Source organism: Anguilla rostrata, chromosome 8 (genome assembly GCF_018555375.3).
Source record: "Anguilla rostrata isolate EN2019 chromosome 8, ASM1855537v3, whole genome shotgun sequence".
NCBI classification, from domain to species: domain Eukaryota; kingdom Metazoa; phylum Chordata; class Actinopteri; order Anguilliformes; family Anguillidae; genus Anguilla; species Anguilla rostrata.
This window is the reverse complement of record NC_057940.1, coordinates 9381438-9397823: the sequence shown is the minus strand read 5'-3', so window position 1 is coordinate 9397823 and position 16386 is coordinate 9381438. Positions and strand designations below refer to the sequence as shown.

The 16386-nt window shown below is 43.5% G+C and overlaps 1 protein-coding gene across 1 annotated transcript in view; it reads left to right on the top strand.

Annotated features, from left to right (window-relative positions):
- LOC135260309 (POU domain, class 6, transcription factor 2-like) overlaps positions 1-16386 on the top strand; it is a 55028-nt gene that overhangs the window by 13316 nt on the left and 25326 nt on the right. The window contains exons 2-3 of the mRNA XM_064345553.1: positions 2452-2549; positions 4670-4898. Coding sequence (XP_064201623.1) covers positions 2452-2549; positions 4670-4898 — 327 coding nt within the window. The remainder of the gene's footprint in view (positions 1-2451; positions 2550-4669; positions 4899-16386) is intronic.

Sequence of the window (16386 nt, the reverse complement as noted above, 5' to 3'; positions counted from 1 at the left end):
TCGTTTGTTACCTTTTTTAGTTCATTACAGTGGTGATAGAAGTTACTAGAATTAAGTGGTACTGTGCTGTTAGCCTTTATTGATCGCTGTACAAGGTTAATGTGAAGTAGCTAGCACAATCTGACAGTACTAACCCATAAAAATGTACTTTGAATGGTACTTGGTCAATCGAACGGTAAATGTGAAAAACATTCGATTATAGTCAGCGGCACCGAAATTTTCTGTCACACCCTCGATAAACGGCAAAAGTCCCAGTAGAAGATTGAATTAAATCTTTAAAAGTTATATATTTTCTGAAACCTTATCGATTCCGCTTGGCCGTAGTGAGTGAAACTAGGCGATCTGAGCATATAGTCGCTATGTAAATTACGTCAGAAGGATTCAGCCTTGTTGTTTGCTACCTAAACTTACAGCACACTCAAATCCTTAGCATGCTTGTAGCATGAAGTGTCTACTTTCAAAATCCATTTAAACCATTCACAAATGACTTGGGACTTTGAAGTTATAAGTCTGGATGTATCAAGTGTCCAGTGAAAATACTGACCTGGCTATCAGTCAGAATTCTGAGAGAACCAACTGCCATAAATGACCGCGTAAAATCAACCAGTAAGAGTTATTATGATGTCACTGGTTCAGAACCCCATAAATGTAAACAGTCGAATGTTCAGTGAAATCTATCGGTTTTCGGTGCCGTCGGAGTCCCGATCTTATCATTGATGGAATTTTGGGAAAGTGCGAGCTAAAAGGCCACAAAACAGCCAATATATCACATTAATATTCCATATATGTACGATCGCTGTTCACAATACGTTAATTTAAGGCTAAACTGGTATTTTAATCACAATACTTATGTTAATTTCCGGAAATAAATTTTTCGATTGTCCTCCCTACTATAACACACATCCTCCATAGCGCGTGCAGTTAGCTACTACCTGCGCACTGTAATGTACAACCTCACCTGCTGTACCGAATGACTGAACAGCATACACCACTGAAACAGGGAGAGCGCAGCCACCCTATCAACCAGAGTCACTCATCAACAATGAGGCAGGGAATTTCCAATAGTCGAGGAACCGACTGTGTTGTCATCCCGTCTCCAGGGGCTAACATTGCTGTTCAGTATCCTTTCTTGCAAAATGTGCTCGGTAACAATAGCGCAGTAACAGCTTTGCAGCCAGTGATTTCATTAGCGATGAGATGGATAGCTGAATAATCATAACGAGCCGTTTGTCCCATGACTCCACAGATATCCTGCTGCAGTCAGTGTCTGCCCCAGTCTATAACAATGAACAGATCTTAGAACAGTGGTTCATAAATAAGTCTATCCACAGCAGTGAATACTAAGTAAGAGAATTTGCTCACTTTGCCCCATTTATTTATGCCATGTAAGGCACATAACTACATAAACAACAAGTAATGGCAATAGCCTGTGTCGTAATCATGCAGAAACATGACTTCTTGTATCACGAGAAGACCTTTGCATGATGAAATGATTTCGCATGCATATGCAGCTGTCCAGAGCAGCACCTCTCCCTTTTACTCAATAAGCAACTTCCCGCTGTTATCCACTGTCCTTCCAGTGGCCATCCTTCTCGTTACTGCTCCAGTATCTTTGACCCTTGCTGTTATCTCTCACAGTAGCGTGTCCTCAGAGAGCATGGACATGGTGTCTCATTACAGAGACGTTTGTTCGAAAGGCCAGGTCAGTGGGCAGCTGGATCACACGTCGCCGCAGATTGGTGCCCTGTGTTGTTACATGTCTTGTCCTCCATTAACTCTTTCAGGTGTAAGATCACAAGTATGCGATTAGAACATTCTTCGCCAAACATTCTAATGCCGATGTAACAATCACTGCTGGCATTTTAATACAATGGAATTCTAGAACACTGACTTATAATTTTGAAGAGAAAAAAAAGCATTCCAAAACTCTTCAAAGGGTTAATCCAAGTACCATGATGCTCGCTGTCACCAGCATGGCGGCATCTCCCTCAGTGTGTGCCAGAAGTCAAACAAGGTGGTTATGTAAGCAGAAAAAATAAGACAGTGCTGGACATCTCCACATGGGTCTACCTGAAGGCATAAATATTCCATGATGTTACGATGTGGGCGTGTTAGAAGCAAGGGTCAAGGGTCGGGTTGGAGTGGGTTCTCTTGAAGGGAGTGTGTCTTCTTTGTGAGTGTGTGTTCATGTGTCCACAAAACCATTACTATATGCACCTCACTGTGTGCCTGGGGCATTGTCATGCTGAAACAGGAAAGGGCCTTCCCCAGACTGTTGGATTGTATGCTGCAGCATTAAGATTTGCCTTCACTGGTACTAATGGGCCTAGCCCAAACCAGGAACAACGGCACCAGACAAGGGGGTGTCCAGGTACTCTTGGTCATATAATGTATCACCCAAAACAATAATAAAAGATTGCAGTGTTAATGTGATCTCTCTCTTGCTCTCAGGGATCCAAGGAAACTTGTCACAGCGAGAGAGACCTGACACCCCTACAGAACAGAACCAGCTCAAGCATTCCTACCCCTCCTTTGCAATAGGACCCCAGGTAAGCCTCTCAGCCCGGTCTGTCCAATCAAGATCATTCTGCTGTGCATTCTTAGCCAATAACAGAAGCTCGACCAGTTTGAATGTACATTTATATTTTCATAACTTTTTTATATTGTTGAATTCGAACTTTTACCTTTATAAATTTTTATGTGATTTATACATTTTTAATTAGAATATTTAGAGGGTTTTTGCTTTTTTGTTTCTACATTATCCGCAGTGTTCTGTAATGGTAACCAAATGCATAAGGTTGCCCTGTCTATCAGAGTAAAAAAATCAACAGAGGCATTAAGCTTTCCCATTAAATGCTAAGTGCTAAACTGGACTAATTTAAAGGAAAAGACATTTATCTGAGCAGCAAGGCCCTCTCAGTTTGCTGGCAGTGCGGCTTGTTTCTGTTCAAGTTGTTTCGATTTTAATGACTTTTTTCAGTGCTGCCTGTGCACTCCAGCTCACACTCACCACCAACACAGGGGAGACATCTTGGATCTGACGTGTTTTATTCCAGAGGTTACTGGGACCCTAGGGGCTGTAAAAAGCACCGATAATTTTATTCACCGTAGTTATTCATGCATATCTATACTGCAGATGGATTCGTTTTACTGGTTAACCGCGGTTAATAAGTAAAAATACTTCAACCAACATGTGTCTTCAGAAATCACCAGAATTAACTTGTGAAGAAATACTAACTAACAAACTAACAAACAACTGAACGTATTTGTTTGCCAGAATTGACAAATGTTGATTGGATCCTGGCCCCAGGAAAAAGTGTGCAGCAGGACATTCTAATTGTTAATTTAATGAGCCTTAGCAGGGTCATTTATAATAGACCTGCGAAGTGTGAACATATTCAGGCAAAGTGTTGATTTTATGTAAAGAGTTTTCTTCACTTCAGTTTTCTACCATAAGTAAACCCCCTGACGATCAGTACGATCCATATGTTCCTACGTATTCCCAAACCTAAGCCTTTATACCTATCCTCAGAGAAACCAATGTAATGGGAAGAGGGCTTTCTCAACCCTAATCCACTCGTACCCGACACCCACCCCCCACCCCCCCCCACCCCCGTGTATCAGCATGGTAATGCTCCGCTGGGCCTTCCCTGGGGTGAATCACACATTATATCAAAGAGCGACGAGTGGAATCCACTTTAGCAGAGCCTGCCGTCTGATGACTGACACCTTCAGGGCGTCCTTTGTGCTCCTCGCGGGCTTCCGTTAGCGCCCCCCCTCCCTAATTCCCGCCCCTCGTGGCAGGCCCATACATACATTCAGGCACAGCCCTACGACAACCGATTCTCTCTCCTGTGACTAACACACCGTGTACCTTGTCAGGTCCCAGGTGGAACAGCCGGCTGCAAGCAGTCTACAGTATGCAGATGGGGAAATCCCGGACCACAAACAGCAGCGGGAGAGGGGGAAGCTGGGCCAGGTTCGGGCGGTCGCCAGGGATGGGGAGCATAAGCGAAGGAGATCTCCTTAAGACGTATCAATCATATCATTTCACTGATGTGACCGTACTCGCAGGCCCTGTTTGCAGTGAAGAAAGAGCCGGCCTTTGTGTCCACTAGAAGGGGCGGAGCTTCAAGGAGTCAAATGTACATTTATAACATGCATCACTCTACACAATACAGTGACTGTCCCTATTTATGTAACTGGCACAACGGCATTTAAGGGAAATAAGTTAAATTCATTGCAGTCTGAGTAAGACACCAACACAGTTTTAGACACCATTACAGCTTCGCCAAGGTACTTTATTTATCAATGATATCAATAGCCAAATTCACACAGGCTGTACTTGCATTGCCCCTAGCTATCTATCAATAGCTTGCTGCAGAGACGTAACAGAGAAGCAGTGCATGTAGCTTTAGCTTGTGAAATACAATGTGAAATACATGTGAAATATGCATACAACCAGAGTCATTCCACACCTGTACTGTGTATTGATAGATACCAGTTCCAGCAAGTTCAGATCAAGTTCATGTCAGACAGTTGGAACAGTGTCTCACTAAAAGTATTTAAGAGTCTGTGTCACCATACCGTGAAATAGTGCTCCCCAAGCATTTATTTAAGTGGCTATGAACTCACCCCCCCTCGCCCCCCCCCACCTTCTGTGTTGCAGCACTTGCTGTCCGCCCAGCAGCTGGCTTCGGCAGTGGCGGGGGTGGTGCCCGGGGCCCCCCCGTGCCTGAACCAGCCCGTGCTCCTCCCCTTCAACATGGCCGGGCAGCTGAGCGGGCAGCAGGGCCTGCTGCTCACCATGCCCAGCGCCAGCCTGGCCAACCTCCAGGGGCTGATGGCGGCAGCGGCGGCCGGCGGCATCATGACCTTACCGCTACAGAACCTGCAAGGTAAGGAGCGCCGGCGGAAAGACCCGGAACGTTCTCACTGGCTTAACGGTTGGGCCGACTCACTGGCTCTTGGTCTTGCAGCACTAAATTAACCCATCCAGAGTACAGCTCTCAACAGGGATCTGAAATCATAAACTGTGGAATGGGACACAGAAAATGGACAGCTGTTTAAAAAAATGAGACAGTTAAGTTTTTGATGTTAATTCACATCTAAGAGCGCCCATGTGAGCCCATAAAGAGATGACGTGTACCTAATGAGAGTCAAGTGTACTCTTCAAAAGCATTTCACTCTGAATCCAAAATCATTACAGCAAAAGAAGATATTTAAAGTGCATACATGAATGGAAAACTTTTGCATTAATTTATATGATGTGAGGTTCACACTTTAGCTAGTGGATTCTTTGGACTCTTTGGTAGGTATGGGGCCTACCTGCTGTACAGTATCAGTGCTGAAGGATCTCACAACCATTAGGCCGGAGTTTTCTCAGTGCTCTGTGTGAGCACTTCCTGTTCGCTGCAGCAGCATTAGGCAAAGCCCTCTGCATTCTGTTCCTCCTCGCCTGCCTGTACTTAACTTCCTCTTTTAAACTTTAATGCCAAAATATTCTCCTTTTGACCACAGTCGTAAGTGGTTTTCATTTTAATGTTTAAAATATTGTCTTCTTTATGCTATTAGAAGGGATGGGCCAGAACCTGTCAGTCATGAATCTTACATGAGGAGGACACGGTAATGCATGAAAGCAAAAAATAAATAAATAAATAAATTTCTTAAATGGCACCCCTTATAAATTTAAAAACTGCACGTAAAGGAGGCGGACCTCTGGGATTAAAAATAATGCATCGCAAAGTGTAGCACAAATCAAATCGGCCCAGGTTGAGGAAGACTGCGGAGGAGGAAGAAGACCCTTACAGGAAAAGGGGCAAAGCACATAATGGAGGAACATGCATAAATAACAACATGTCTTCTGTCGGGGGGAGAAGGGGGGAGGGGGGCGGGTGGGTTTATTAATCGCTCCAGTCTATTTAGAGCCTCTTCACTGGATGTGCTCCCTCAGGTTTACCCTAATGCACCTGAGGGGAGCGGGACCTGCTTTTAGAAGAGTTTACATATTAAAGACCGCAACCGCTGAGCCGTGGAACTGACCCATTTCAGCAGGCCGGCTGGGCCATTTTTAAATGGCTTTTAATGTGAAACGGTTCACACGTTTTAGCTTGCATCGCTAACTGATTTCACGTACAGAGTGCAACACGCCGTAAACGGCCATTTCTTTTTACGACCCATAATGAAATCTGAATTCAAAGGGAATTTATGTCCATCTTCTTCTTCAGATCCATTTGAATATACCCCAGCGGAGTGATAATTTACGGACTTACGATATTCCATTATTTCAGAATGACAGGGAGAGAGCAAAATACTGAGAGACAGAAAGTTAGAGGAGAAAGGTAGAGCGACAGAGATGGAGGGAGAGAGAAAGTGAGAGGAGGGAGGAAGGGGGAGACAGACAGAGGGAGAGAGACAGAGAGAGAGAGTTAGAGCAGGGAGGGAGAGAGAGAGAGAGAAAGTAGAGGGAGGGAGAGAGAGAGGGAGAAAGTGAGTGAGAGAGAGAGACAGAGAAAGAAAAGGAGAGAGAGAGAGAGAAAGAGTTCTCCAGAGAGCAAGGAGAAGTGACTTAAGTGATGCTAAACGCCCTGACTCTCTCCAGGCCCCGTGGCTACAGCACAAATCCCCCCCCCCCCGTCCCCCCCGTCCCCCCCACCCCCCCCGTCCTGCACGATCAGTCCTGGGCTGAGTGACGCTTGCTGCCACAGCACATTCGGCTGAGCCTCCAGCCAGGGCCCTGGTCCCCCCCCCCGGACTGATTAATTCATTCATTAAACCATCTCGCGGAGAGCAGCGGTGACACCATGTGACCCTGGAGCGAGCGCTTCGCAGCGCGCTCCCTCTCAGCCCCCCCCGACGTCAAATCGTGCCTGAGTAACGAAGGAGAAATCTGAGGTAGCGCTTTCTGAGTGGCCGCATTTAAATACAACCACCCATCTAATGATTGTTAATGGGGGGGGGGTGAGTGTAAGGTGGGAAAGAGTGACAGTTATTCAGTTTATAAGAGGCAGGTTGAGTTTGTCACAGGATTACCACGAGAGAAAGAACAGATAGATGGCTGTTATTGTTTCACCAAATATGCTTTAGTTTTGGTTATTCGGTACTTAAAAGGGAATATTGTGTAATCCTGCCTTTCTGCCAGATTATGGCCTGGATTCTATCAACATCTCTTTTCTGTAACTTGGACTTTACTTAAAAAAATTTTATTTTATTTTAAATGCAGATACAGATGAGTGAGTTCATTTTGGTCATCGGCAAACTCGTCAAACTGTGCTGGAGATGAAAACGGCAGCATACGCCAAACTAGAATAAAGCAAAAGCTAAGAAGGACAAATGTGACGAAATAGAAAATCTAGGCGAGACAGGGCCCTTATTCAGTAACAAGGAGAATACGCCAGTACGCTGTGCTTCTTCACTTTCTGAGTCCATCCTTTGATACAAAGCGCAATGACGAATGCGCTGGCAGAGCACTCCGTCTTCTCTTTATATTTAAGTCAGCTGACTGTAAATATCCGGAAGGAGTGGGTGGGGGATGCTTATAGAGGTTTAGCTGCGCTGAGGCAACGCGCAACTGCGGGTCTTAACCCCATCGGATGCTAACGCGCAGCGGAGGCCCGGCAAAATACCGTCGCAACGGGAAGGGGGACGGAGGTGGGCGGGGTAGGCAGCAGTAATTAAACAGGAACGGAATTTATAGCCGCGCAACCGGCAGGCTAACCGGCGCAACCGGCAGGCTAACCGGCGCAACCGGCAGGCTAACCGGCGCAACCGGCAGGCTAACCGGCGGGGAGAGGCGTTGGGCGGACAGGAAGTGGATGGATGAGGATCGCCAGGTTACCTCAGCCTCGGCGGTGGCAAGACTTCCTGTTTCTGCTCGGGACTCCGTTGGCGTGGACAATGAGTGGCCTGCTGCACTGTGAAATCTCCAGTGTTAATTCCAATGCTAACAGAGTCCACTTGGGAGTTGATTTAACACTGAATATTTTGCTGTGTGCTTGTCTTTACAGAGCAAGTAGAGTACTTTTATAGAGAGTTAAGGTAGGCCAGATCCTTGTTTTGCATGCTAACTGGCTAGGCTGTTGTATAATAGGTTTATGTCTTCTCTATGCCAACTATCAGTGTTGGATACACCAAATATGACCGATCATGTGGCTGTTGATCTGCTGAATGTGTTGATCAGAGATTGGCGTGGGATTATATCCCAACAATTAGTAATTAGTAAGAAATAAGAGGTAAATGCGAGGAGCTACATCAGGCATAACTCTATCCCTGTCTTTATATAAGCCATGTACTCCACTGTAAAAAAAAAAAAAAAAAAAGAATCAAATTAAAAGTACACACATTACATTACACTGTTTATTCAAGAATACATGCATATAATTGCAACTGTAAATAATGAAATTATAAAATTACACAACTCATATCCTTACTATTATGTCTTGAATCGCACAATTTTGTCATGTTAATTGGCTACACTTAACTTTTTTCTCAATTCAGATTCAAAGCTCTCTCCAGAACTCAACCTTCACAACAGGAAAAATGGCCGCTCTCATCCGATACAAACCATTATCGATACTGACGAAATATGAAATAACAAGGAGTTATACGCTGCAGTACGGGGACGGCAATGACGAACGGCACATAAGGCGATAAGGCAGGCCACTCACTTCCCCTTGCTTGAGAAAAAGGTCAACGGCAGGTATCGGTTTCCTGGATCTCCACCAGTGAAACCAAAGCCGGTGGCCAGTATCGTTACAAACGGCTCTGTAGATGAACCCGGAGGAGGAGCCCACAAGCACTAAAAGGTGTCTGCGGTTTTGGAATGGCGGACCGATTAACCTAATTAATAGCTGCACTTTCGCGAGGGGCTGGATTACCGCGGCGCGGGGTCGATTCGGGCGAGGGTGTCAGTAGGGTAGAATGACCCTCTTGTGGGGGGGGGGGGAACCAAATGCCCCCGCGGGACCCCCAATCGGATTAACCTCAAGCGCATCGCGGGCGGATCCGGTGGCATCTCCGCGGATCTGAGAGTGCTTCGGAGTGGCCCGGATCCCTTTCGCTCAGATTAAGAGAGCTGCTGTTAAGCACGTCCGAGGTTTAAGAGGCCGGCCTGTTCCCGTCCACCCCAGGGTCCAATCGAACCCCCCGTATCCGCCCTCTCATCTCTCGCCTCTGATTTCACCGACAGGCACTCCTCTCTCTGCATCACTCCCTCCCTCCCTCCCTCCCCTGGCTGCCTTTCGTTTCTCCCATACACATTAATTTGAGAAAGTTTTGCAACATTTTCTAAAGAAGAAAAAAAAGCTCACAATTATTTAAGATTTGAATATTCGTTTCGAATGTTCGTTATGTAATCATAAGCAATAACAATAGCGTACAATGAGCTCTTATTTAACATGTCACAAAATGAAATACATTATACTGTACGTACAGTCATATAAATCCCTTAGTTAATCTCTTCACATTGATAATATTTCATGGGGCAAATATGATAGACATATGGATTTCCTGCTCGACACTTTCACTCTGTGATCCACATATTGGATTTCTAATGAGAGGATAAGACCCCAGGGAGCATTAGCATATATTTCTTTAACTGTTATGTTTTTGTGTGTGCTGGGCTGCAATGTGAACCGAGGTCATGATGAATAATGCATCACCATTCTTTTCATTTAAAAGTGATCATAGATTGCAAACATGTTACAGCGCATTGCGTTACACTGCATTAAATTACATTATGGGCATTTAGCAGACGTTCGTATCCAGAGAGCTTTTGCATTTTTTGCATAGTATCAATTTAAATAGTTGGATATTTTACTGAAGCAATGCCTTGCACAGGGGTACATCAGCAGTGTCCTACCTGGGAATTGATACTGTAACCTCTAGGTCACAAGGCTATTATACTTTTCACATTATTGTACCCAATGTACTGTAATGAGGCAAAAGTACCAGAAAACGATTTCACAAAATACTGAGAAAACTTCATCCACCAGAAACAGGATAAAAGGAATTTTCTCAATTAGCGTAATCGCTTACATTTAATTAAGCTGCTAAAGCAGTGTGTGTAAAATCCAGACCTTGGTCAAAAATATGTACATTTTTTGGATTCAAACACTTACCTACGCTTTACTTATCGTGTCTGGTGTATTGGAGCCAATGAAATACTCTCAAAAAGTGCAAACCCCGCCTTCTGGTCATGTCGGCAGGCTCAATTACACTAGGCAAGATCAACAGATCACAGAAAAGTATTTTGAATCCAAAACAAATTGTGTATTGACTTAGGTCTGGTAAAAATCCAGTTCAGCTCACAGGAAAACGCCGTACAATCCCGCCTTCTCTCTGTGGCTCTCTTTCTTTACACTCTGCTCATTGTCCAAAAACCACAGAGGCCCTAAAAGACCCAGCCTGCGCGCGCTTCCTACGATGGTGATGTATCGTCCCGCGGGGAAAATTCGTCCGCCAGCCGAGCCCTCGGCTGAACTGCCCCCCCCCCCCCGCGCGTCTGTGACCGCGATAAACGCATAAACAGCCCCGGGCACTTCATTCATCTCACGCCGTTTCAGACGCGCAAATCTCAGATACCGTTCATGAGTGAAAACTCACTGTAGTGGCAACAAAACAAAAAAAAACCTTTCTGCATGAACAGGAAATATACGGTATTACATAAAAATATAAACAACTGTTATATTTTTAAGAAGACATAAATCAATTTTCCATTGTGCATACCAATCAATCAAATGCAGGCTTTTTTATGTAGGCCTAGATGTACACAGATCCTAAGTGTGTATGTATTTGCAGTATACACAAATACACACTCACAAACCTCCTACCACTGTCAGTGGAGCTTTGCTAATGCAAGGCTTTGTGTGGCACTAATTAAAGTGAATTTATGAGATTCACATCAGGAAAACAAGCAGAGGCTAATGGGTCATTTGTGAACAGCCAGCGTCACGTGGGAGCTGGGATAGATGTTGAAGATGATAGAAGATATTGAGTGCAATTCCTTTGTTTCAGGATATTTCACTCATGAGGTTTTCGCTCCTTGTTTTTAAGAGCCTTGCCATATAAAAGACAGCAAAGATCCTGCTCTCCTCCAAAGCCTCTGCAGGAAACAAAATGTATATTGAGGAATACTTTTGTTATTTATTTACACATATTTATAGGGTCCCACTTGTTAATGGGCTTGTTTTACGACAACATACCGGCAGAACATTTTAATGAACTTGTCAAAAGAGCAAAAAAAAGTTTATTTTTCATTCATCCTCATTCCTTTTTTGGTTGATGACATTGATGACATAATCACTTTAAACTGCATTTTAAATAACTTGTCATTATACTTGTCATCAGCACATTGCCAATGAATCTAGCCCATAAATGGATGAATCCAAGGTTGCAAGGGGACTGTTATAAGAGCATATAAGTATTATACAGATCTCTTACAGTATAAGCTCTAATAAGAGGTCTGCATCAAGCCACCTACCTCAAGAAGAGACCCTCAGTGTCATTCGGGGAACGTTCGGCTATTTCCGTGTTTCAATGACGCACCATCACTTTCCAGTCACTGAAACAGGCCATACATTTTACATGAGGCCCCCACTCTGCGGTCTCCCCTCCGGTCAGACGACGCCCGGCGGCGAAACCAAGGGTCGTTTTAGCGATAGCGCCAGAGACGACTTTCACAGCGGCTGGAAGGACGAAAACGTGAGACGTACAGTAAGGGGCCGTCCGCGTCGCTCGCGAATGAAGCAGGAACGTCGTCTCCGTCCTCGTCGGCCAGGCCGCCGCGTTTCCCCCTTACCGCGCCGAGCGGCTTCGGTGCCGCCAAAGAAAAAAGGCGGGAAACCGTCCTTGTCCCCGGGGAGAGACAATCAGCGGGCGAAACATCGAATGTATAGCGCGTATGATTGTTTTCCATTTCAGTTTCTTTCACACCTTGATGTAGTCATACACAATACTTTAAACCCTCCCTCTCCGGTGGGCGTAGGAACTGTCCCAAGATGGTTTGATATTTCTCCCTCCAGCTCTAAGTTGAAGGTTTTTCCTTAGATCCTTACAAGTAATAGACTTCCGTGTCTTTGCCCAGTTATTTTTCTGCCTCCATTTTGTTTCCTCTTTGCCTTTCAACACATTGCAGAAAGGGCCCTATAGTTCAGTGTTTGATGGGTTTTTACACTACCTTCTGTACCTCCTTGCTGTTTTTTCAGCTGTAACTAATAATATAAGGTATATTTTGTAGTTTGGATATAGTTATAACATTTAAAAAGTTATCCCTGAATTTTTCTTCATCAAACACAGTGGGAGCCCACATTTATCAGTCTTTTTTACATTTGGGTACTTATGTTCTTATAAAAACAACAAATGATTCAACAAAATATATGTTCTGAAAAATAATATTCTTATAAGTTTTTCCACACAACTCAGTGTTCACATTACTTTTAGCAGATTATTTGTTCTCTCACTTTTTTTCATTTTGGCATTAGTAACAGCTAAATATAAACAATGCGCACTTCTAATACTCAAACACAGCTCAAGTGAACTTATCCATCAGAGGCAATGTGTGATATAGGCCATTTCACAACAATCGGATGGGCAGTGCATGGTAATATATACGCAGGTATTATTATGAAACCGCTTACTGGATATTTACAAGCTATGGTAAAAAGGAAAAAGGTGCATGGCATCACAGAAATTGAAGGGCTGGATGTGAAATTTTTAAATGGGTCCATCCAACTCTTTCATCGCTGTCAATGGCGGGCCCACATTAGGTCATTAGTGGTATCAGAACAGAACTCAAAGACTGCCCAGTGACCGGAACGATGCAAACAAATATAATTTCAGTCAGACTTTCACCGGGACGTCCATTATGGATTAGAGGGAATGGAAATTTTATCGACAAATGAAAAAAAAACTCCCATTTTCCCCCTTTTTCATTTGTCGATAAATTATTGCAAAGTATACCTGTTTTGATACATTTCTATTTATTTTTTTAATGATTTTTCAGTTATGCACACCTAACAAAACCTATTTGTCAAGCGCAAGGGTTTACTCTTTTTGCATTTTTATTGTTATACCAATGCTTTTTATGCTTATGCCCAAACTGTTTCCTCATACATCAATATATGAGACGGAGGTAATGCTGTATGCTCATTCTATTAGTATCTCCAGCATAAAAATGAAATGCGCTACAGGTTCCCTGTGGAAAATTGTTTCCGGTTTCTCAACGCCAGGCGTGCACAGTCTGTCCAAACTTCATGCCGACATCTGCTCTTGATTATTTCACAAAAAGCTTTAATTATTTATTTCATCTGCTTTGATACAATCACAACCTACTGCTGCTGATCACATAGACTGTGATCCTGCACTAGTTGATACAGCTTTAAAAAACATTTAAGCCAGAATAACTGATTCTCACTAAATTCAGAATTCACACTGGCACTCCAGAAAATAAACGTTGCCTCGGCTTATATTATTTCTCAAAAATATAAAAACATAAAGCAAAAACTTCAACATTGTTCCTTAACCTCACAACTGATTCATCTACATTATAACTACAGAAAACACAAAACAACTACAGCGAAAATCAGACACCAATGAATATGAAAAGTTTAAACTACGAGTGTCTATAACAACTGCAAGCAAGCAATCACTGAAAACCATATCTCACCCACCTACCATAAATCCACCAGGCAGGTGAAGGGTTAGTTCTGTGTATTAATATAAAAAGTCAGACAAATTATTATTATTATTTATTTATTTGGTCTTTAATTAATCAAACATTGCCTGCTTTTATCCTGATGTGTACAAGGATTTCTTTGGACTGTTGATGTGTAAAGATCCATATAATTTTAGCATTCCCTTTAAAAGGAGATTTTAAAAAAGAAAAGAAAAGAAAAACGGATTGTTTTTTTTAACAGGGTAAACTAATCTCAGAGGCATGTCCTTGAACCTGTAATCAGGAAAAATTTCTGTCGGACGAACCAGTTTTAGTTCCCAAAACAGTATGATTTAAGTATGATCGGATGCAGTCTGTCCAATCTCTTATTGTGACTGCATGCAATGTAGCAAGATAAACATGGTCATCATGTTTCGTTTCAGAATGGAAACCCTGTATTCTGTGGGTAGCTAACAGACTGTATGATTTAGCTAGGACCGCCTCTTTTGAGGGACATGCACTGGTAGTTTGGAGGTGCAGACATTAGCATTATATTCTTCAAACAGCAAAAGTACCATGTGAAGCTATCCCGGACAGGATCGAGCGGATCAAGAGATATTGTTTTCTCTGCCCGGGAGGCTGTGTTTACCTGTAGAATCACACTAACAGTTGTGCGGACCAGTCAAGAAATTCTTCATCTTCACTCCCTTTTCACGTGAGCTGTACCATCATCGCTGATGATACCTTTGCAAAGCCAGGCAAGTCCCAGGTGGGAAATAAGAACCGTAATAGAGCTCAAATAACAGCACGCGCACGTACGCACAAACGCATGCACACGGTCGAAAATCACCGCCCGCTGTCCACTTTTCTGAAGATGAGCAAGCACAAAAGCACAAAAAACACGGTATACGCTCTGGAAAACAAAATCAAACTTGAAACGAAAAGTTAGAGAGGCTTGATGAATGTCATGAGAGGGACAGGAGGCGGGGTTTGCGCTAATATGTCATGGCGGATAACGGTTTCAGTTCCAATGAGGATGGAGAGCTTTGCTGTACTCTGGCCTCCCAGTGAGAAGAAACATAAAAATGATATTCCTCTGATGAATGGCCTAGCCTTCTGACCTCTCATAGTCGATCTCTGCAGCCGCTTTTTAAAGAATTATACTGGCGCTTCCCGTCCACTTTTGAATCCAGATTCTTATTTTCTTTGTAAATCAATGTCCAGCTCAGATCTACACATTTCACTGAAACCTGCAATTGAGTCTAGAGGGAGGGTTGCCACAGTGTGTGCGTTTGATGTACCATCCATTTCAGTTTCCTTCCTTTCTTTCTCCCTGTGTTAGGCCAACTATTTTTTTATGTCGTAGTTAGCAACTCAGTTGTATAAACAGTCATTTGACTGTGCTATTCAATTGCCTGCAGGCTCCCCTGGACAGCGACTGAAATTGTTAATTGAATCAATTAACAAATTTAACAAGTGTGAATTGTCACATTGAATGAAATGGATAGCCCTTGTTATAACACACACGCGCACACGCACACACACACACACACACACACACACACACACACCATAAGGGAGTGGTTTATAGTTTCTGCATAAGTCATTAAAACCAAAATCAACCAGACAGTAATAGGCTAACTGTGCATGGTCATGAAACATCAGCATTCCTCCACACACTCCATGGGAATGCATTCAAAAACAGGCAAATGACATCCGAAGTTAAGTTAATTAAATAAAACAATGGCCTGGTTCTTCAGCTGACATAGCGTAGCCTTATAAACTACCTGGAGAAGCCCTTACGGTGTTTAATACAACCCTACGGCTGCAACACGGGATGTAATGAGACTTCCTCTGAAGGCTCCTCTGTTTCATTAGGGGCTCGCCGAAGGTGGAGACGCCATTAGTTTAGATGGGGGGTTCCACATTCTCAGCATCACTGGAGCAGTCAGAGAGCATCGCTCAAAGGAAAACGCTCGGTCAAGCTGGCTGCCTCGTTAGCAGAGGTCAGGGGGTGGCGATCGGCGGTGTTAACAGTCTCAGCGAGTTGCCAGAATTTATGAAGCCCTGCCGTTGTGGAATGTAGTTACCTGCGGCGCTGCCACATAACAAGCTAATTCTGGGGTTCGCAGCCTGGTTTTCTGTTGTTGTTGTTGTTGCTGCTGTTGTTGTTGTTTCAGGTGTGGCTCCCCAGTTTCCATTAGTGCAGCAATCAGCCAGAGAGAGATGAGATATCGTCAGTCAGAATTGACGTTCCCGTGGGTCTGTTCGTTCTCTGGAGAGTTTTATTTTTTTTCCTTTCTTCCACTCTCTACCTTCCGCTCTACGTGTGCTTTCGTTACCCTCTTTAAAAAAAATGAACAGTTAAATAAATAAGCGACCTGTGAACGTCTGTTTCCTCGCATCGGCACTTCGAGTGAGAACTGTCCTCTCGGCTTTTGAGCGGAGATTATATTTAATTCATGGCTCGGTATCGACTGGGGGTGTCAATATTTCAGGAAGTCGGGGAACATGTAGAAGTCCATTTATTCTCATTCTGAGCGGAGAACTGATTTGTGTCTCATAACAAATTCTCAGACAAATCTTTCATTGGCAGGGTCACAGTATGTGATATGTCAACTGTTACCGAAAAAATATATCAAAAAGAGAAAATAAATTCCTCAACACTTCTTTCTTTTTTCTTTTTATCAGGATATTATAAAATTAAAGCTCAAGCAGTGTCCTGCTATTTGTGT